The following is a 22510-nucleotide window of genomic DNA, read 5'->3' as shown; positions in this document are numbered from 1 at the left end:
AATCTGAAGCTTCCAAACAAAATGGAACACTCAAATTATATTGAGGAAAGGTCACCGATCTGAAACATTAACTCGTTTATTTATTTGTGGGATGCGGGTGTTGCTGGCCAGGCCAGCATTTCTTGTCTGTGAGTAGGTGGTGGTGAGCCGCCTTCTTGAACCGCTGCAGTCCTTGGGTGTAGGTACACCAATGGTGCTGTTAGGAACGGAGTTCCAGGATTTTGATCCTAGCGACAGTGAAGGAATGGCGATGGTGTGTGGCTTGGAGGGGAACTTGCTGGTGGTGGTGGTGGTGTTCCAATGTATCTGGTGCCCTCGCCCTTCTCGGTGGTAGAAGTCACGGGTTTGGAAGGTGCTGTCAAAAGGAGCCTTGGTAAGTGGCTGCAGTGCATCTTGTAGATGGTACACACCGCTGCCACTGCGTGTCGATGCTGAAGGGAGTGAATGTTGAAGGTGGCGGATGAGGTGCCAATCAAGCAGGCTGCTGCGTCCTGGATGGTGCTGAGCTTCTTGAGCGTCATTGGAGCTGCACCCATCCAGGCAAGTGAAGAGTGTTCCATCACACTCCTGACTTGTACCTTGTAGATGGTGGTCAGGCATTAGGGAGAGAGGAGGTGAGTTACTCGCCGCCAAATTCCCAGTCTCTGACCTGCTGTTGTAGCCATAGTATTTATGTGGCTGGTCCAGTTCAGTATTTGGTTAATGGTAACCCCCAGGATGTTGATAGTGGGGGATTCAGTAATGGTAATACCATTGAACACCAAGGGGAGATGGATAGATTCTCTCTTGTTTGAGATCGTCAATTCCTGGCACTTGTGTGGCCCAAATGTAACTTGTCACTTACCCACCCAAGCCTGCAAGTTGTCCAGGTCCTGCTGCATCTGGACACGGGCTGCTTCAGTATCTGAGGATTCATGAATGTTGCTGAACATTATGCAATCATCAGCGAACATCCCCACTTCTGACATATGATGGAGGGAAGGTCATTGATGAAGCAGCTGAAGATGGTTTGGCCTAGGACACTACCCTGAGGAACTCCTGCAGTGCTGGCCTGGGACTGAGATGATTGACCTCCAACAAACACAACTATCTTCCTTTATGCTAGATATGACTGCAGCCAGCAGAGAGTTTTCCCCGATTCCCATTGACTCCAGTTTTGCTAGGGCTCCTTGATGGCATACTCAGTCAAATGCGACCTTGATGTCAAGGACAGTCACTCTCAGCTCACCTCTTGAGTTCAGCTCTTTTGTCCATGTTTGAACCAAGGCTGTAATGAGGTCAGGAGTTGAGTAACCCTGGCGGAACCCAAACTGAATGTCAGCAAGCAGATTATTGCAGAATAAGAGCTGCTTGATAGCACTGTCAATGACTCCTTCCATCACTTTGCTGATGATCGAGAGTAAACTGATAGTTGGCCAGATTGGATTTGTCCTGCTTTTTGTGTACAGGACATACCTGGACAATTTTCCACATTGCTGGGAGGTGCCAGTGTTGTAGCTGTACTGGAACAGCTTGACCAGGGGTGCAGCCAGTTCTGGAGCACATGTCTTAAGTATTATTGCCAGAATGTTGTCAGGGCCCATAGCTTTTGCAATATCCAGCACCTTCAAGCCGCTTCTTAATATCACGTGGAGTGAATTGAATTGGCTGAAGGTTGGCATCGGTGATGCAAGGGACCTCTGAAGGAGGCAGAGATGAATCATCCACTCGGCACTTCTGGCTGAAGATGGCTGCAAGTGCTTCAGCTTTGTCTTTTGCACTGATGTGCTGGGCTCCCCCATTGTAGAAGATGGGGATATTTGTTGAGCCTCCTCCTCCTGTTAGTTGTTTAATTGTCCAACACCACTCACAACTGCATGTGGCAGGATTGCAGAGTTTAGATCTGATCCGTTGGTTGTGGGATTGCTAAGCTCTGCCGCTGTTTGGCATGCAAGTCGTCCTGTGTTGTAGCTTCATTTTTAAGTCTGTCCTCTCCACATATGCTGCCAGACCTAAGTATTCACAGCTTTTCTGGTTTTATTTTAGATCTCTAGCATCTGCAATATTTTGCTTTTCACAATTGCAGTTTTTAACGAATCTGTTGTACATTACCAGGAAATTATATGCCCGGTGTATAAATGATCAAAAATGGTCTTTCCCAAAGGATAAGAAAAAAAAGTAAACATGCATAGACCTGAATTTTAGGGCCCACCTTACAATATCCTTGCCAACTCCCACCACCCATCATCCTTTCACCAATTAAAAATGTTGCTCCCATTGCTTTTAACATAATTTGATCAGAATATTTTAGAACATTTTAAGATAATTCAAAAATAAGTAAATTCATCCCAATATTCCTTTCTTTTATCATTTTTAGTGGCAGAGCAAATGTGAAAGCAGGGAGCTTAATCTTGGCTCTATATATGAACAGCTCTATGGAATGGAATAAACATTTGGGCTAAGAACTATAAACAAAGCTTGTAGCACAGAGGTAAATTATGAAAAATTATAAGCTGTGGCCTCAGCAAAATGTTCAAACTACATATTACTTATGCACAGGCCAAGGTTGTATTATAGTGTAAGAATAAAACCAAGTCCCCTTCAATTCAGGGCATTCTAGGGTCAGTAGCAATGCAGCCACATGGAGGGTCTGGAGAATGGGAGCTAGTCACTTAAGGACTGGTGTTCTTCTCTGATAACATAACATATTCTCGGAAGTAGACGGAGCCTGTGAACCAGATTGTATTATTTGCATGTCATTTAATATAAATGTAAGACCAAATCAGTCACTGTACTAAAAGTTATTATAAAAAGCACTCATGTAGGAATCATAAGCACAGCTAGTGTCACCAGACTATTTGTTCCAATGGTAACCACTAAGAAACCCGCTAACACAGGCACATCCTGGATGGGCTCGAGTTAAAAATTTGGAGATGACAGGTGTAAACAGATTGACTGATTTCTGTCTGAAGGGATAATCTCAAGCCTAAAGTAGGAAGGGGAAGGAGCATGCCAATTGCGTATAACTGCATTATTAAAAATAGCCAATCCCTAGGGTGATCCATACCTAAATTGGGGAGATAGTTGCCTTCCAGGATTAAGAGCCTAGCCATGACAAGTGCACCGGCAGTGATATGCTCTACAATCCAGATGTAGTGGAAAAATGTAAAGCCAAGCAAGAAGAGTAGGAGGGTTTAAATCAACGTTTCAACAAAAAGTAGAGGAATTAACCAGTGCCTTAGAGAGGGTCCTGAAACAACCAGGGAAATCTGCATAGGGCTGGAGACATGACAGACCCAGATACACATGGACAAAAGAAAAGTACATGAACTGGAAGAATGTTTAAAAGTGTGTATGAATGTGTGGAATGTTTGAGCTAAAAGCAGTGTAAACTTCTGTGGTCTGGTCTTTGATAATTATGCAGCATTTTAAACGTATGCTGTTTTATACCATTACAGGGATCCATAGCTATATGTTGCTTGAAAGTGTGAATATGTTGAGTACCTTCATTTCAATTTAAGATTGTGCACCTAGAAGTGAAGAAAACTTTGTGGTTTACATTTTAAGTTTAGACACTGATGCAGATCTATTTTGACTGTGGCAGCTTACATTTGCCAAGTATCTGTACAGCAAGGTGCAACATGATAACTGGTTCAAACCAGAGTAAAAGACAACCAACCAAGAATTACAAAGTTACAATACACAGTATACTCACTACCTGTTAAAAAGAAAAGCTTGCATTTCTAGAGCATCTTTCATGATCTCAGGATATGCAAAGCACTTTACAGCCAAGGATCAGTCATGATCGTACTGAATGGCAGAGCAGGCTCGAGGGGCCATATGGTCTACTCCTGCTCCTATTTCTTACATTATGTTCTTAAGTACTTTTGGAGCGTAGTCACTGTTGCAATGCAGGAAAGGGTACTTTTCTAAAAAAAAAGATACCATTCACTGTGGGTGGCACAGTGGCGCAGTGGTTAGCACCGCAGCCTCACAGCTCCAGCAACCCGGGTTCAATTCTGGGTACTGCCTGTGTGGAGTTTGCAAGTTCTCCCTGTGTCTGTGTGGGTTTCCTCCGGGTGCTCCGGTTTCCTCCCACATGCCAGAAGACTTGCAGGTTGATAGGTTAATTGGCCATTATAAATTGCCCCTAGTATAGGTAGGTGGTAGGGAACTATAGGGACAGGTGGGGATGTGGTAGGAATATGGAATTAGTGTAGGATTAGTATAAATGGGTGGTTGATGGTCGGCACAGACTCGGTGGGCCTGTTTCAGTGCTGTACCTCTAAAACTAAAAAAAACTATAAAATAGGAAAAAAGATAACATTCACAAAAAAGGAAAAAAATCCCTGAAATGACCCCTACCAAAGGTATTCAGTTTCCATATTGATTCTACACTCAATGCCACAAATACCTCTTAGAATAAAAGTTATGACAATGAGCAGCTCTGGAAAAACAGAATACAAAGCTGACCCATCTCATCTTTTAGAACTCCCAACCACTTTCTTCTGCACAGAGCTACCCTCCCTTGGTGCACTATGCATGCTTTCAGCTCCATTCTCAGAGCTGGGATTGTTCAGTTAGGTTCTTGCTCCCCGCCACCCAAGAAGCAACAGAATTACAGAGGCTCACAATCTAACTCAAAGGTCACAGGAATGAGTGATGTAGGAAATTCAACTGTTTGACAGTGAGGTTATCAACAAGCACTCTTCAGCCAAATACAGCACATAACTAATGCAGAAGAGAACAAAAAGACATATAATAGGAAAAGGCACTAGTATCAGAAGCAGCTAGATTATCCATATTCTGGATTCTCCATGACAATTTTTTTTTTTAATATACAGGAGTTGACAAAATCAGCAGCTTATTTTTTATTTACAAAATTCTTATACCAAGAGCTAGAATTAGCTCAGTGATACAGAGGCTGCTAATGGATGTGGGCATATTGCCTTAGGTACTCACCTCTGTGAGTGCCATGGTTGGTGTCAGGTATGTGACAAGGCCGAAAGCTTGAGTTGAGTCATAGTTAAGTCATATATGTGGGGAGGTGCAATCTCATGGATAAGCTGATAGATCAGCAGCTTAGTATTAGTTTATCTGGCCAGCAGAAGCAGTTGAAGTGAGTGCTGATGAAGGGGGCTGAAGATGACACGCAAGGAGAAGAGGAGCATTCATAATTGGTGGAATCAGCTGCATAGTTTCAAGACTCTCCATTACTGCTGACATCCATTATCTACTGATGTCCATTATCTCCCAAGGCAATCCTCTCCATTTGGCTGCGTCAAGATTCAATTGTATCCTAGTTTGTAAGGCAATATAGCCAGAAGAGCATTTACATTCCACTTCTCCGAAGCTCCAGTAACTTTTGTTTCTGTCTCTTCTAGACCAAGGGTTAGCTTGTGTGTTAATAGGTAGATTTCCTTTTAAAACAGTTCAAGACATTTTGTTTTAAATGAGAAAATAAATTTTTTTCATTAGTGTTATCACAAACACTGCCATTTCATAGCATAGTGATGGCAGTGAATGACCCAATATACAACCCTCAATCTACAATTTTATAACTTGTAGGATATGTGAATTATTTAAGTTTATATGGATTTAAATTTTGTTTCAGCAAATTGACTGGTTCTTGGCTGTTTCTCGTCTGTGAATGGCAGCTTAAGAAACAACATGAGGATCTATATGCGAAACTGTGTACTGGTTAATGATCAGCAGCTTTTCCTATCCGACTAACAAATAGAATAAATTCTGGCTTGCTCAATTTCATCAACTGGATGTTTGGGGCAATCAGCGTGGTTAACAGAAAATGGTTATTTGAGCCAGAAAAGACTTAGTGCCATTTGGACTCATGATGGTTTGAGCACAATATTATGAAAGCAGGTTAGACACAAGACTTGAATACATAAAAATATGTCTAATATTTTATGCTATTTTGGTAGGACTTCATTGCACCCAGCCAGGGAAGTGGAGAGTATTCAATCACACTCCTGACTTGTGCCTGTAGATGGCGAACAGGCATTGGGGAGACAGGAAGTGAGTTACTCACCAGAGTTCCTCTGACCTGCTCTTGTAGCCACAGTTTTTAAGTGGCTGGTCCAGTTCAGTTTCTGGTCAATGGTAACCCCCAGGATGTTGATAGTAGGGGATTCAATAATGGCAATGGCACTGAACACCAAGGGGAGATAGTTAGATTCTCTCTTGTTTGAGATGGTCATTGACTGGCACTTGTGTGATGCAAATGGTACTTGCCACTTATCAGCCCAAGCCTGGATGTTGCCCAGGTCTTGCTGCAACTTCAATACCTGAGGAGTTGCGAATGGTGAACATTGTGCAATCATCAGCAAACATCCCCACTTCTGACCTTATGATGGAGGGAAGGTCATTGATGAAGCAGCTGAAGATGGTTGGGCCTAGGACACTACCCTGAGGAACTCCTGCAGTGATGTCCTGGGACTGAGATGATTGACCTCCAACAGCCTCAACCATCTTCCTTTGTGTTAGGTATGATTCCAACCAGTGAAGAGTTTTCCCCGACTCCCACTGACTCCAGTTCTGCTAGGGCTCAATGAAGCCATACTCAGCCAAATGCTACCACTATGTCAAGGGCAGTCACTCTCACCTCACCTCTGGAGTTTAGCCGGGTAGATGCCAGTAGTGTAACTGTACGGGAACAGCTTGGCTAGGGGTGTGGCTAGTTCTTGAGCTCAAGTCTTCAATACTATTGCCGGAATGTTGTCCGGGCCCATAGCCTTTGCAGTATCCAGTGCCTTCAGCCGTTTCTTGATATCACTTGTAGTGAATCGGATTGGCTGAAGACTGGCATCTGTGAAGCTGGGGACCTCAGGAGGAAGCCAAGATGGATCATCCTCTTGGCACATCTGGCTGAAGGTGAATGCCAGTGCTTCAGCCTAGTCTTTTGCACTGATGTGCTAGGCTCCCCCATCATTGAGGATGGGGATATTTGTGGAGCCTCCTCCTCCTGTTAGTTATTTAATTGTCCATGTTATGACCTAGGCGGGGGCAGTACACTGCTAATTCAGTCCCACTTCTCCACAGGTCACAGCATATCAATAAATCTTCCCACTTACCAAAGAAGCCAACCAGATCCTATTTGTCCCTGAATAAAGGACATCAACCAGGTTTCTTTAATAAACAACAAAATTAACTGTTCATTATAAAACCAAGTCTTAACCAATAATGAAATAAATTTATATACAAATTGAGATATTAAAGCTCCTTATTTTCCCTAGGCCTCGTGCACACGTACATACATCCAAAAACCAGTTAACTGGGGGGAAAAAAGGGATTTTGGTTCACAGCTGTTTCATAGGAATGAAAGGAATGAAATAAACTTAGTCTGTCATGATCTGGAAGAAAGTTCTTCGGTTTGGTGAGGTGTCCCAAAGTCAAACAGCTGCATGCCACTTGAAGTCTTTCCAGGCGAGCTTGATGAACAGTCTGTGATGGGTAGGCGTTCAAACAACTTTAACAGTAGAAGACTTCACATAAGGTCTTTCATCAGGCGTGCAGCAACACGGATCGTCTTAGGTCTTACATCAGCAGTATAGCTGTCAAACGTTTCTTCCAATATTCTGGATTTCTTAAACCCAGGAGGCAATAGTACAGCTTGATGCAGGGATTCTTCAGAGACAGGAGGCAATAGGAATCTGCCACATTTGAAATTCAGGGTTTCTTCTCAAGAGATGCAGGATTCCTTTGCAGAGCGGCAATACTTTTTCTGGGTCGTCTTCTGATCTCCAGGTAGGTCAAAATCAAATTTCAAATGCCTATTTGTCCAAATCCACTGGCTTTTTAAAGTTCCAAACCGAACCCAAAACCTTCCTGAAACCGGTCACATGCTCAATCATAAATTCTTTCTCGTCATAACATGCTCTGAGGTCAACCCCCTGCTGGTTTCCTTGAAATGACCTGCATTCCAGTCCTTGTTTACCAGTTCAGCTTTGGTTGAACTTCCTTTCAAAACATCCATAAAGTTCAACTATTTGCAGGTGTCTCAATGTCCACTGAAATCCTTTTTCAGTTTTTTAAAAACACCAGAATCCTAAGTTTTAATACAAAAAAAATCTTTGTAACATCCACCATTTACGACTGGATGTGGCAAGACTGCAGAGCAGAGATCTGATCCATTGGTTGTGGGATCGCTTAGCCCTGTCTATGGCATGCTGCTTCTGCTGTTTGGCATGCAAGGAGTCCTGTGTGTTAGCTTCACCAAGCTGACATCTTATTTTTAGGAATGCCTGTTGCTGCTGCTGGCATGCCCTTCCACACTCTTCATTGAACCATGGTGGGTTCCTCGGCTTGATGGCATTGATAGAGTGGGCGATATGCTGGGCCATGAGGTTAGATTGTGGTTGAATATAATTCTGCTGCTGCCCCACAGCGCCTCATGGATGTCCAGTTTTTTGAGTTGCTAGATTTGATCAAAATCTATTCCATTTAGCAGGGTGATAGTGCCACACAACACGATAGTGGGTATCCTCAGTCTGAAGTCGAGATGTCGTCTCCACAAGAACCGTGCAGTAGTCACTCCTACCAATATTGTCAGTGACAGATGTATCTGCGACAGGTACATTGGTGAGAACGAGGTCAAGTAGGTTTTTCCCTCTTGTTGGTTCCCTCACCACCTGCCGCAGGCCCAGTCCAGCAGCTATGTTCTTTAGGACACGTACAGCTTAGTCATTTGTGGTGCTACCAAGCCACTCTTGGTGACAGACATTGAAGTCCCCCACCCAGAAAACATTCTGTGCCCTTGATACCCTCACTGCTTCTTCCAATTTGTGTTCAACATGGAGAAGCACTGATTCATCAGCCGAGGGCGGGGGGCGGGGGGGGGGAAGCGGAAGGTGGTAATTAGGAGACTTCCTTGCCCATGTTTGCCCTGATGCCATGAGACTTCATGGGTCCAGAGTCAATGTTGAGGACTCCCAGGGCAACTCCCTCTTAAGTGTATACCACTGTGCTGCCACCTCTGGTGGGTCTGTTCTGCCGGTGGGACAGGACATAACCAGGGATGGTATTGGTGGTGTCTGGGACGTTGTCTGTAAGGTATGACTCCATGAATATGACTATGTTAGGGTTTTTCTCAACTAGTCTGTGGGACAGCTTTCCCAATTTCGGCACAAGCCCCCAGATGCTAGTAAGAAGGACCTTGCAGGGTTGACAGGGCTGGGTTTGCCTAGGAGGACTTGCTTAGGTCAATGCTAAGTGGTCTGTCCGGTTTCATTCCTTTTCTTAGGCATCATAGCAGTTTGAGAATTGGGCTTGCTAGGCCATTTCAGAGGACAGTTAAGAGTCAACCACATTGTTGTGGTTCTGGAGTCACATATAGGCCAGACCAGGTAAGGACGGCAGATTTCCTTCCCTAAAAGACATTAGTGAACCAGATGGGTTTTTACAACAATCGACCATGGTTTCATGGTCACCATTAGACTAGCTTACAATTCCACATTTATTAATTTAATTCAAATTTCACCAACTGCAGTGATGGGAGTCGAACCAGTGTCCCCAGAGTATTAGCCTGGAAGTTTGGATTACTAGTCCAGTGACATTACCACGATATAACCACTACACCACTGCCTCCCTCTGCTGAACAACTGCTGGACGATTTTCACATTAATATCATCCAAATGCCATAATCTCTCAGCATATTCTAGGCAAATACTTCCCCTGTTGACTCATCCTTAGCTTCAGATAAAGGCGGCAACTGGCTTTAAGGTACACAAATATCGCCATGAGTTATTCCCATGACCAGTGACATGACCTTGCCAGTTACTTTTCAAGAACTCTAGGATTTGAAGTCTGTCTGAAGGTCAGCAGCAAAGCCAGTAATGAGTAGATAATCTACTGACAAAAATTTAAAGTCAAAATGCTGTCTCTGGATCTTCTGTGCAAGCATACGTTGAGTTCCAGATTCTCAAAGTACATCTCCATCTCAAGTTCAGGCCCTGGTCATTCTGAGGAATACCTAAAAAATTAGCACTGATTAAGGAAAGTTAGACGCCGTCTCAGAAAACAACGAAGAATGCATTAGGGTCCTTCTGGCCACTCAGTTACCATAACCTCTAATAAAGTACAGCAAAAATGTAAAATTCATGTAACTGAAGCATAGCTGTTTCGACTGTAATCATAAATCAATAATGGATAGGAGTGTGCACTGTCTAGCCAGAAAGGTGTGTTGAAAGAGCAAACAAAGGACATGATCTTTAAATTGTCAACCATTCATCAATTTGACAACACTGGATGGATTTCTGTTGTTGGCTTGTATAAGCATATAATAGATGCAATCCTGCAGTTGCCCTCATTAGTCATTAGGGTCTGAAGTACTATTCTCAAGAGATATTTTTGTACAAAATGGGGGTTGGAAGTCACTTACAACTGGACTTGCATTTACCAAGAAGAGTTATACCATTTCCAAGTCTGGAATTTCATGTTGAACCTGTGTCTATAAATACTGTGTTTTATAAATGATGCCTTTGGGAACAACACAAAAGTGTGTTTTATAGGGTAGGTTTGCGAAGCAAGCTTTCTCTACAGGTTTTCAGTTAGACTCTGCCATAAACTATCAGGGAATTCGTATTCTATCAGAAAGCCTTTTTCAGAAAGGAAGGGTGTTAACTTTAATCTAATTTCAGTGTTGATGCAAAATAATACCTTTTAGGTTTGAACACAACCTTTTGTCCACCTTCAAGCACAAGGAGAGCCTTCAGCTGGGTTCCTTTGTAGCCCACATCAGCCTTAATGATCTTTTTGGTAGCCATGGCATGTAGAATGGCTCCAAGCTCTGGAGTATCTTCTGGGTACACCTCCCTGGGAACAACCCACTGTGCTGCAATCTCCCATGGTGACTGCAGTGTGTGCTCCAGATTTGGATTCAGTTCAATCTTAAGTTTGTCCATCATATGCTGGAAAGAGTGCTGATCCTCTCGGTTAGCTGCAGAGGAGTCTGAGTTGTCAATCAGGAATACTTTTGTAAAAATGAAAATAACAAGGAGGATAGCTAGCAAAACGACACGCTGCTTCAGCTTCATGATGGCCTCAGACTCAAGATGTTACTAGGTATCATAAACTGTCTCAATATAAAGGCGGTGGTAACAGTCCAACATTAACTTCAGCTGAACTCTATCACTTTCATATCAATAATTGCTGTCCTGAAAGAAAAAGAAAAATATATTGTTAATAAAAGCCTTTTTCAAAATGTTTCAAACACAGCATTGGCATAAGTAGTTGAGTGGCTAGTTTCTAATTAGACAGCTATAGACTTGATTTATCCAACATTGCAATTTACGTGCTATAGATGGCAATAAGCTTAATCAATTTGTGTCTCATCAATAAATACATTTCCTAAGCTGCTCAGGGAAAAGAAAAACGGACATGAATGGGAAAACACAAATACGTCTCATTAGTCAAAGAGCAACATTAACAGCAGACACAGAATTGTGTGTAATCCTGATCAACTTATCCTACCAGCTAAAGGTAGCTAGTTCCTCTTAATTGAGAAAGAAAATAAAACTAATAGTGCAGCTCATCATCAACTAAAACTGGTTCAGTGGTTTGAATTATAACAAATCCCTAGGTCCTGGAATAATTATTACTCTTGTCCTAATTCTCTCAAAAGCTTAATTGTTTCTTCTAGTGTACAGTACTCTGATCTGCACAATGGGTTTATCAAGGTTAAAATTATTTGTTTCAACTTATACTCAAATATCCTTGAAATGTATAACTTCAGCCTGGATAACAACTTCACGTAAGGGCCTAAGTATGAACTCAGATAAAAAAACAGAAAGAGCTCTGCGCTAAGGAGCACTCTGTCTGTATCTACAACAAAAGGGTCAGGTCAACAAAAACTCTTGTACTTTAGCATACAAGTTATGACACAGAAGGAGGCCTATCAGCCCATTATGTATGCTGAGCTGATAAAACTAGCCGCCCAAGCTAATCCCACCTTTCAGGTACCTTTTAAATGAGTTGAGAATTTCTGCCTCCACCACCCACCTGGGGCAGTGAATTTCAGAAATCCACCACCCACTGGGTGAAAAAGTTTTTCGTCATGTCCCTTCTAATTCTTCTACCAATCACCTTAAATCCATAAAATATCAAGGGACAATAGACATGCATGGACTGTCAGGGCTGTGTTGTTTGAGGGCAGGAATGCCAAGATCAACGGGCAACTGATTATACTCCGCAAAATACTTAGGGGAGAAAATATTTCTGGATATGTTCCAAAAGACTCTTGGAAAGGAAGGGAAGCCAACCAGAAGTTGTCGTTCATGAAGCAGGGTAGAACTTCTGTTCAGCGAGTTTGAAGGGTTAGGTTCCTTACTGAAGTGCAAACCTTGAGGGTAGTAATCTCGAGAATACTTTCAATGTTACACAACGGTCAGTCAGTCAGAAACAGATGATACCTTAATTCATGGCATGAAATATTTTATAGGAAGGCTTTCACTGAGCACATTGAAACAAATGCCAGGACAGAGGGAAATTGTTCAGACAAGAAAGATAGGATTCACCCAAACTTGACTGGTATCAACATTCTTAGAGATGGTAATTAAAACGTTAAGTATTGGCGGGGGGGGGGGGGGGGGGGGGAAAGAGAGGGGGGAATGTGTTAAACAATTAAGTTACAAGGGAGGGATAAAGAAACAGCCCCAAAAGAAAGGAAATTAATCACAAAGATCGAATAAGAAAATAAATGCTGTTAGGGATAGACTTAATCCATTAAAGTGCAATTACATAAATGCTAGAATTATTTGTAACAAATTGGCTAAACTCAAGGCTGTTATTACATGCTGGGAGTCTCAAAAAGGTGGTTAACCTTAATGATAGAGACGAGTGAAACACAAGGGGGCAACGAAGCACAAATCTATCAGGAGAGGAGGCGGAGTGGCTGTGAAATGTCAGGGCCCCTGGGAGGTAAAAGTTGGTATCGGATAATCTTTTCAATGTCACAAATTACATTCTGTGTGACTGCTAGCATGGTGCATTATTCCTCCTCACCTCTGCAGCCCCTGTCACATTTAGGAACATAGGAACATTTGTTACAGGAGTAGGCCATTTAGCTCCTCGAGCCTGCTCGTCCACTGACTTACTGTGCTGTGTATGCTCTCGCCATAGTCCCAAAGGAACATCGGCATCTCTCCCCGTTAGAGGGAGACAGTTGGTGATGTACAGCTTGAGGGTCACCACTGCTCAAGCGTGGGGTAAGGCAAGGAGGCAGACCTCCATGAGCTACCACAGCCGTTATGGGGATTGAACCCACGCTGTTAGTGTCTTTCTGCATCACACTCTAGCCGTCGAGCCAACTGAGCTAACTGTAGATCATGGCTGATCTGCATCTCAACTCCATTTTACTGGCTTTGCTCCATATCCCTGGTTTCCCTTTCCTAACAAAAATCTGTCTATCCCACATTTGAAAGCTCCAACTGATCAAGCACTCTCAGCCTTTTGGGAGAATGTGCCAAATTTCATTAGTGCGAATTTGTGCTGCCTGGATTTCGCTCCTCAATGGCCTAGCTCTAATTTTAAGATTATGTCACCTTGTTCTCGATTTTCCCCATCAGACAAAATAATTTCTCAGTAAGTGCCACATCACATCCTTTTCAAATTTTAAATATCTCGATCAGATCATCCCTCAATCCCCAACACTCAAGTTTATGCAACCAGTCCTCATAACTTAATCTTTTAAGCCTAGTTTCATGTTGGTGAATCGATGGTGCAACCCCTCAATAACAAAAATATCCTTTCCAAGTTCAGTGCCCAAACTGAATGCAGACTCGATACAACCGAAGCATAACTTTCTCGCCTTTGCATTCCAGACCCCTTGAGATAAAGGCCAATATTCCATTAGCCCCTTAAGATTACTTTTTGCATCCGACTAATGGCTTTTAGTGATTTGTGTACTTGGGACTCCCAAATCTCTTCACTCCTCTACAATTCATAGTTTCTCACTACTTAGAAAATATTCCAATTTATCTTTCTTGGGTCCAAACTGGATGACCTCATACTTGCCCACATTGAATTCCATTTATTATAGTTTTTCCCACTCAAAATCTGTCTATGTACCTTCACAACTTGCTGCTCCCATCTATACTACTCACTGTCCCTCCCGACTTTGCCTCATTGACACTATTACTCCATAGTGATGTGATTAGTACTATTTGCTCACATGGATGTAAGTGTCAGTATGGACTAACTGCACTTAAGGGCGTTTCCATTGTGTGACTTCTATGTATTTCTGAGTAACCCAAGTAAAGACTGAAGTTGGAAAAGGAATTGAGAAAGTGAGAAAGCCACATACAGTAATGCTGACCTGCAGCTCTTATATTTTCAGAGGAGAAAATAAGACATTGTGGTGGAAGGCAGGGGCAGAAGAAAAGAGCGAGAAAACACGAGAAGAAGGGAGGCAGCAGGCGAGGGAGTCAGAGGGAGGGCAGCAGGCGATGAAAGAGGGAGGCAGAAAGCTGGTGGAGAAGTGGGGCTCACCAATGACAGCTAAGGAACCAGACATGGATAGGAAGAGACAAAGGAGAGAGCAGAGTGAGAGGAAAAAGACAGGATTGAGAGAAAGGGAGGGAGGAATAAGCAATCACATTTAAAGAGAGGGAAGGAAGGGAGATTGTACAGGAGTTCGAGCAAGAAAGAGCACATCTATGCCAACTCTCAGCATTCTATAAACATGCTACTTAACATTCGTGAGAATTCTCATAAAAGCATATGTTTAGACCTACAATATGCAGCAGCAGCTAGAATCCATTAGGACCAGCTCCTCTATCAAAAGAATGCTGAGGGGAGTGGGGAACAGATGCCAATGAAGGTAAAAGGGAATGAAGGGGAATAGGGAATTGATACAAAGCAGTGTGGGAATGTGCAGAAGCCAGCAGGGGGAGGATAAAAGAGTGAGCTTGAATTGGGAGGTGGGGATGGGTAGTGCCAGGTGTGAAACACTGACAAAGATGATTTGCTGGAACAACTGTTTAAGCAACAGGAAGTCCTGATGAGATAATCAGAGAGGATTGATTCTAATCATGTCAGAGCTGATTTAATATCAACTGATACTATTAACATGAGGTATTTCAGTTGTGCATGTGTGAACTTAGCTTTCTCATACTGTGGAACTTAGCAATACATCCAAGCCATTCCCCAACATCAGCACTAAATGCTTAAACAAAGGCGCTCACCCCTAAAAAAATATACTTTCTTCATTCAACATGGTCTTAATTCAATTCTAAATTAAAGGCAGTGTACTACAAAAATTACAGCTTTACTGCAACCACAGTGCATCTGTTCAAAAGTACAGGCCTGACAAATGTAAACTACACCCTGCCATCGAAAACAAGCACCAAAATCAGCTAACTAAGAGCAATATTTAACAAATTCAGAATTCCATTGGCAGAATAAAAAAAAAATCCCTAAATAATCCAATTATTTCATGCAACCTTTATCCCAATCAGAACTGGAATGGAATTATCAGATTTTTGTAAATCCCATCCATTTCCTTTTTGTTATACCCTCAGAGAGACCATTAACATTAAAACACAAGATATGAACGCCCCAGACCAATTTAAAGAATTAAGATTTCACAACAAGATTTCACATTTTAAGACTTTTATTGTAACAACTAAAAGAAATCCCCATTAACTAAACAGTACCTCGTAAGTAGCTGATACCCCAATTTAAAGAGAAAAGTATGTTCTTCACTTATTAAAACACTTGAAAACCTCACAACACGCTTATACGTTACACAGTCGTCCTTCATAACAAAATCTTTTCAGCTGAAAGTCCCAAACTGCTCTCAGTTGCAATGGGTTGGATCGCCAAGGCCTTACTCAAAGTCAATGCCCTGTTTGCCCACTTTTTCCAAGCCCTTTCGCCCTGGACTTCCATGAATAAAGAGATCTGATGAAAGGTCTCAGACCTGAAACGTTAACTCTGCTTCTCTCTCCACAGATGCTGCCTGACCTGAGTATTTCCAGCACTTTGTTTTTATTTCAGATTTCCAGCATCTGCAGTATTTTGCTTTTATGAATAATGTGATCTACGGTGATCCTGTTGGTCTTTTACTTCTCCACAAACCTCAACGTTCAAAACAGGTGCAAGTCTGCACAGCCTATTGCTATATCAGTCTTCTGAGAGCAGGTGTTTCCTCTCTCCTCTTTGAGGCTGCCACCACTGGTCTTCTTTACAGCCTCCTTGCCTTCTGAAAATCTGTTGAATTTATCTGGAATCAAAAGTCAATAGCCAATTATTTTTTCCAATATGCACAGTCCACAAGTCTGGCTACAGCGGAGCCACCCAGGCTTTCCATTGTTTCCAGGTGTTAGCAACTGCCATTCGTATTTACATTTTCAGAATCACTGACTCCTTGTTCACGATCTGAAAGTCTAGGAGGGTGAAACCCATTGTTCTTCAGGTGTTATACCCCTGCAATCTCTGCTTTTCAAAAAGGTCTTTGATCTGGGTTCTTTATTGCCCTGGTAACCAAGATCCCTGCCTTGTCTTTAAGCAGAGTTGATGTGAGGTCACCTGACATTTCTGGCTCCATCTTAAACTACATTAAAAATCACAGTTTTAAAACATAATCATGTTAAAAAGTCCAGCGTTCATAACTTTTCTGATTCAGATTTGTTCATAACTATTCTGATTCAGATTTTTAATGTTTCAAATGGGGTAACCCTTTCTGACACTGTTCTATCACATTACTTCAGCAAATCCAATCTCCTTTGACTTTCACTGGATTGGCATATCAATCCAATCTCTACATCACAATCAGGCTAGAGCCAAGATGACAAGGCAATTTAACTGTTCCTTTGGAAAGCTTCCTAATGTCCACAGGGAACTGTGAAACCAATCAAGGTGCGACATTACGAAATGTGCACTTGCTCTGCCAAACAATCAAATGATAAAGTAGTGTTGATTTCACAGTCTCTTCAACTTCTCTGTACAGTAAACAAGAATCACTGAAAACCTGTTGCCGCAATTCATTTTAGTGATCCATTCAGTACATCAGAAAAGCAACCACATGTAACTATTAACACAATCAGTAAATATCTAATTGAAAGCATTTTGAATCTTTGGAAGATACCTTTTTTCTTTTGTTGGCCTATGTCAGTTTGATTGTTAAACTGTTATAATAATGTACTTTACCATATCTCAAAGTGTTTAACAATGTGCATGTTAACAGTGAAAAATAAAGACATTACTGCAATAATAATCTGACAATTCGTGGGTAAATAAAATTCTTGAATATACTGAATCATTTATATATAGAAAACAAAAGTTTAAATGAAACTGAGGCTGTCTTTGGCTTGCGTGGCATTCAAATAGAATAAATGCAAATCACTTACTGGGATAGAGGACCAGAACATAAATGTTCTGAAAGCAAAACATTTGACTGTGAACCATTACACATTTTGTTGTAAGTTAATGATTTCTAACTGATTAAAAATAACAATTATGAGAGCTGAAATGTCAGACCATAGGAAGGTACGGAGTGGAGTTCTGGAAATGTCAGTGTTTATTTCTGTTTATAATTTAAATCAAAAATCTGGACTTTAAAGCTAAATAGAAACTTGTCAAATTTACTGACTGTATTAAAATATGGACAGTATAGACAAAGGGTTAGATTTTAAATTTAACCTTTTCTCTTATAAGAAGAATTACCCCAACTTCTCCAGTCTCTCCACATAATTGAACTTCCTCAGCCTTGGTACCACGCTAGTAAATCGCCTCTGCATCCTCCACAAGACCTGGTCGTCCTTCCTAAATTGTGGTGCCCAGAATTGACCACAATACTCCAGCCGAGTCCGAAGCAGTGTCTCCCCCCACACCACCCCACCCCCCGCCCACAACCGAGCGTTTAGCATATTTCTTTGTTTTCGCCAGAAAGCCAAGGTTCATATATGCATTTTTAACAGCCTTCTCAACTTTCCCTACCATCTTCAAAGACTTGTGCACATACACTCCCAGGTTTCCCTGTTCCTGCACCTTTTAAAATTGTATCATTTAGTTTATATTGCCCATCCTCATTCTTCTCACTCAAATCATAGAAAGTTTAAGGCACAGAAAGAGGCCACTTGGCCCATCGTGTCTGTGCCAGTCGAAAAATGATCCAACTATTCTAATCCCACCTTCCAGCATTTGGTCCGTAGCCCTGCAGCTTATGGCAGTTCAGGTGCATATCCAGACTCCTTTTGAATGAGTTGAGGGTTTCTGCCTCAACTACGCTTTCAGACAGTGAGTTCCAGACCATCACCATCCTCTGGGTGAAAAAGATTTTCCTCATCTTCCCTCTAATTTTTCTACCAATCACTTTAAATCCATGCCCCCTCACCACTGATCTCTCTGCTAAAATGAATAGATCCTTCACCTCCACTCTATCCAGGCACCTCAAAATTTTGTACATTTCAATCAGATCTCCCCTCAGCCTTCTCTGTTCCAAGGAGAACAATCCCGGCCTATCCAATCTTTCCTCATAGCTACATTTTTCCAGTCCTGGCAACATCCTGGTAAATCTCCTCTGTACCCTCTCTAGTGCAATTATGTCCTTTCTGTAATGAAGTGACCAGAAATGCACACAGTACTCAAGTTGTGGCCTAACTAATGATTTATACAGTTCCAGCATAACCTCCCTGCTCTTACATTCTATACATCAGCTAATAAAGGAAAGGATTCCACATGCCCTCTTAACCACCTTATCGACCTGTCCTGCTACCTTCAGGGATCTGTGGACGTTCACTCCAAGGTCCCTCACTTCCTCTACACTTCCCAGTATTTTCCCATTAATCGTGTATTCCTTTGCCTTGTTTAACCTCACCAAATGAATCACCTCACACTTCTCCAAGTTGAATTCCATTTGCCACGTTTCTGCCCATCTGACCTGACCATCAATATCTTCCTGCAGCCTACAGCTATCCTTCTCGCTATCTACCACACGGCCAATCTTTGTGTCGTCCACAAACTTCTTGATCATGCCCCCTACATTTACGTCTAAATCGTTAATATACACCACAAAAAGCAGGGGACCCAGTACCGAACCCTCCAGAACGCCACTGGAAACAGCTCTCCAGTCGCTAAAACAGCCGTTAACAACTACCCTTTGTTTCCTGCCACTGAGCCAATTTTGTATCCACCTTGCTGCATTTCCCTGGATCCCATGGGATTTTATTTTTTTAACCAGTCTGCCATGTGGGACCTTGTCAAAAGCCTTTCTAAAATACATGTAGACCACATCAACTGCACTACCCTCATCTATTTTTCTTGTTACTTCTTCAAAAAATTCGATCAAGTTGGTCAAACACGATCTTCCCTTAACAAATCCATGCTGACTATCCTTGATTAATGTGTCCTTCTAAGTGACAGTTTATCCTGTGTCTCAAAATAGATTCCAATAATTTGCCCAATACTGAGGTTAGACTGACCGGCCTGTAATTATTCGGTCTATCCTTCGCTCCCTTTTTAAACAGAGGTACAACATTAGCAATTCGCCAATCCTCCGGCATCACACCTGTATCCAGTGAGGACTGGAAAATGATGGTTAGACCATCAGCTACTTCCTCTATTGCTTCTTTTAACATCCTAGGATACATTTCATGTGGTCCTGGTGATTTATCAACTTTCAAGGATGCTAATCCCATTAATACTTCCTCTCTCCCTATGTTTATCACATCCAATACTTCACACTCTTCCTCCTTAACTACAATATCTGCATCATCCCCCTCTTCTGCAAAGTATTCATCAAGAATCACACCAATATCTTACGCTCCTACACACAGGTTACCTTTTTGGTCTTTTATGGGCCCTACTCTCTCCTTAGTTACCCTCTTACTCTTAATGTATTATAAAACATTTTTGGGTTCACCTTGATTTTGCTTGCCAATATTCTTTCATGCCCTCTCTTTGCTTTCCTAATTTCCTTTTTGATTTCACCCCTCCATTTTACACTATTTATCAATCTAAACATCTCCCCTTGATGTTCAACAGCATTACCATTGCTTAATGCCCCACCATCAATATCCTGGGGGGTTAACTATAGACCAAAAACTTAACTGGACCATCCATATAAATATTGCGCTACAAGTGCAGGTCAGAGGCTGGGAATTCTGTAGCAAGCAGTTCACCTCCTGACTCCTCAAAGCCTGTCCACCATGTACAAGGCACAAGTCAGTGTGTGTTGAAATACCCTCCACTTACCTGGATGAGTGCAGCTTCAACAACACTCAAGAAGCTCAATGCCATCCAGGACAAAGCAACCCACTTGATTGGCATCCCATCCACCACCTTAAAAATTCACTCCCTCCACCACTGGCTTACAGTGGCAGCAGTACCATCTATAAGATACACTACAGGAACTCACCAAGCCTCCTTCCGTAGCACCTTCCAAACACGCGGCCTCTACCACCTAGAAGGATAAGTATGTGAATGGGAACACCACCTCTAGGTTCCCCTCCAAGCCACACACCATCCAGACTTGGAACTATATTGCCATCCCTTCACTGTCACTGGGTTAAAATCCTGGAATTCCCTCCCTAACAGCATTATGGGTGTACCTACACCACATGGACTGCAGCGGTTCAAGATGGCAGCTCACCACCACCTTTGCAAGGGCAATTAGGGATGGGAAACAAACAGTGGCCTAGCTAGAGATGCTCACATCCCATGAACAAATAATTTTTAAAAATTCTGTATTAAACTTCATCCGTCATGTGTCTGTACATCTCACCAGTCTGTTATGTCCTCCCGAAGTCTGTTACCATCTTCCTATTTGTTAATAGTACATTTCCAAGTTTTGTGTCATCTACAAACTTTGAAATTATACCCTGCATTTCCAAATTCAGGTCATTAATATGTATCAAAATCAGTAGCAGTCCTAATACTGACCACTAGGGAACCCAACTGTATATTTCCCTCCAGTCTGTAAAACAAACCTTCACCACTACTCACTGCTTTTTGTCACATAGCCACTTTCCCTTTAATCACATGGGCTTCAATTTTGTTAACAAGTCTAATATATGGTATTTTGACAAACATCTCTTGAAAATGCATCAACACATCAACCGCACTAACCTCATCAACCCTCTCCATTACTTCATCAAAGAACTCGATCAAGTTAGGCAAACATAATTTGCATTTAACAAATCCATGTTGACTTTCATTTATTAGCCCATACTTTTCCAAATGCTAATTAATCTTGTCTTCTATTATTGTCTCTAAAAGCATCCCCACTGGTCTGTAGTTGCTGGGTTTATCCCTCTCCCCTTTTTTAAACCGGGGTGTACTATTGGCAATCCTCCAGCCCTCTAGCACCACCCAGTATCTGGATGGAATATTGTGGCCAGAGTTTCCACGATTTCTACCCTTACTTCCCTCACTAACATAGTAGGCATCCAATCCAGACTGGGTGACATTTCTACTTTGAGGCCTCCCAAGCTTTTAAGTACCTATTCGTTATTTATTATATCCTGTCCAATATTGCTACTATTTCGTCCTTTCCTGCTACATTGGCAGCATCAACTTCTCTAGTGAAAACAGTTGCAAAGTACTCAGCCATGCACACTCTCTGTTTCCATAAGAATATCTCCTTTTTGATATCTAATTAGCCCTATCCTTCCTTTAACTACCCTTTTATTCTAATATGTGTTTATAGAAGACTTTTGGATTTCTTTTTATGTTAGCCGCTATTCTCATTCTCTTTGCACCTCTTATTCCATTTTTTGGATCTCCTCTGTACTTTATATATTTGGCTTGGTTCTCTGCTGCATTACAACCTTACCTTTGTCTTAAGCCTCCTTCTTCTGTCTTGTTTTAATCTTTGTATTTTTTGTCATCCAGGGAGCTCTAACTCTGGATGCCCTTTCTTTTTCTCCTTGTAAGAATGTGTCTACTCTGCACCCAAACCATCTCCTCGTTGAAGACCTCCCATTGTTTAATTACCGTGTTACCGACCAATTTTTGATTCTGATCCACCTGGGCCAGGTCATTTTAATGCACCTAAATTAGCCCTCCTCCAGTTAATTTTTCTTATATTCTTGACTGTTCTTGTTCTTTCCCAACTACTCTAAACCTGATGGTATTATGATCACTGTTTCCCAAATGTTTGCCATATAAACATGACCCAATTGCCCTACTTCATTCTCCAGAACTAGATCCAGCCTCTTCCTTCCTCATTGGGCTGAAACATACTGATCAAGGAAGTTCTTTTGTATACATTTCAGGAATTCTTCCTCTCTTTGCCCCTTATACTGCTACTGTATCAGTCTAAACTGTTATGATTGAAGTCCCCCATTATTACTACTCTGTAGTTCTTGCACCTTTCTATAACTAGCCTGCAAATTTGCACCTCTATCTCCTTCCACTATTTGGTGGCCAATTGTATATACCCAGTAGGGTAATAAACTCCTCTCTCGTTCCTTAATTCTAACCAAATGAATTCCACCTTTGACCCCTCATGTACATCATGCCTCTCCAGTGCTATAATAGCTCAGTTAATCAATACTGCCACGCCCCCTCATTTTTCTTT

General features: G+C 41.9%; 1 protein-coding gene across 10 annotated transcripts in view; it reads right to left on the bottom strand.

Annotated features, from left to right (window-relative positions):
- Window positions 1-22510, bottom strand: part of fam20b (FAM20B glycosaminoglycan xylosylkinase) — a 209623-nt gene that overhangs the window by 82948 nt on the left and 104165 nt on the right. For 6 of the 10 annotated variants that reach the window (XM_068037893.1, XM_068037894.1, XM_068037895.1 and 3 more), the window contains one exon: window positions 10651-11147. In XM_068037893.1, coding sequence (XP_067893994.1) covers window positions 10651-11027 — 377 coding nt within the window. In that variant the 5' untranslated portion in view covers window positions 11028-11147. Of the gene's footprint in view, window positions 1-10650; window positions 11148-15954; window positions 16042-16068; window positions 16214-22510 lie in introns of those variants that run through there. The other 4 variants (XM_068037900.1, XM_068037896.1, XM_068037897.1 and 1 more) reach the window with 2 other exon arrangements.

The sequence above is a fragment of the Heterodontus francisci genome, chromosome 8 (genome assembly GCF_036365525.1).
Source record: "Heterodontus francisci isolate sHetFra1 chromosome 8, sHetFra1.hap1, whole genome shotgun sequence".
NCBI classification, from domain to species: Eukaryota; Metazoa; Chordata; class Chondrichthyes; order Heterodontiformes; family Heterodontidae; genus Heterodontus; species Heterodontus francisci.
This window is presented reverse-complemented; position numbering and strand designations above follow the sequence as displayed.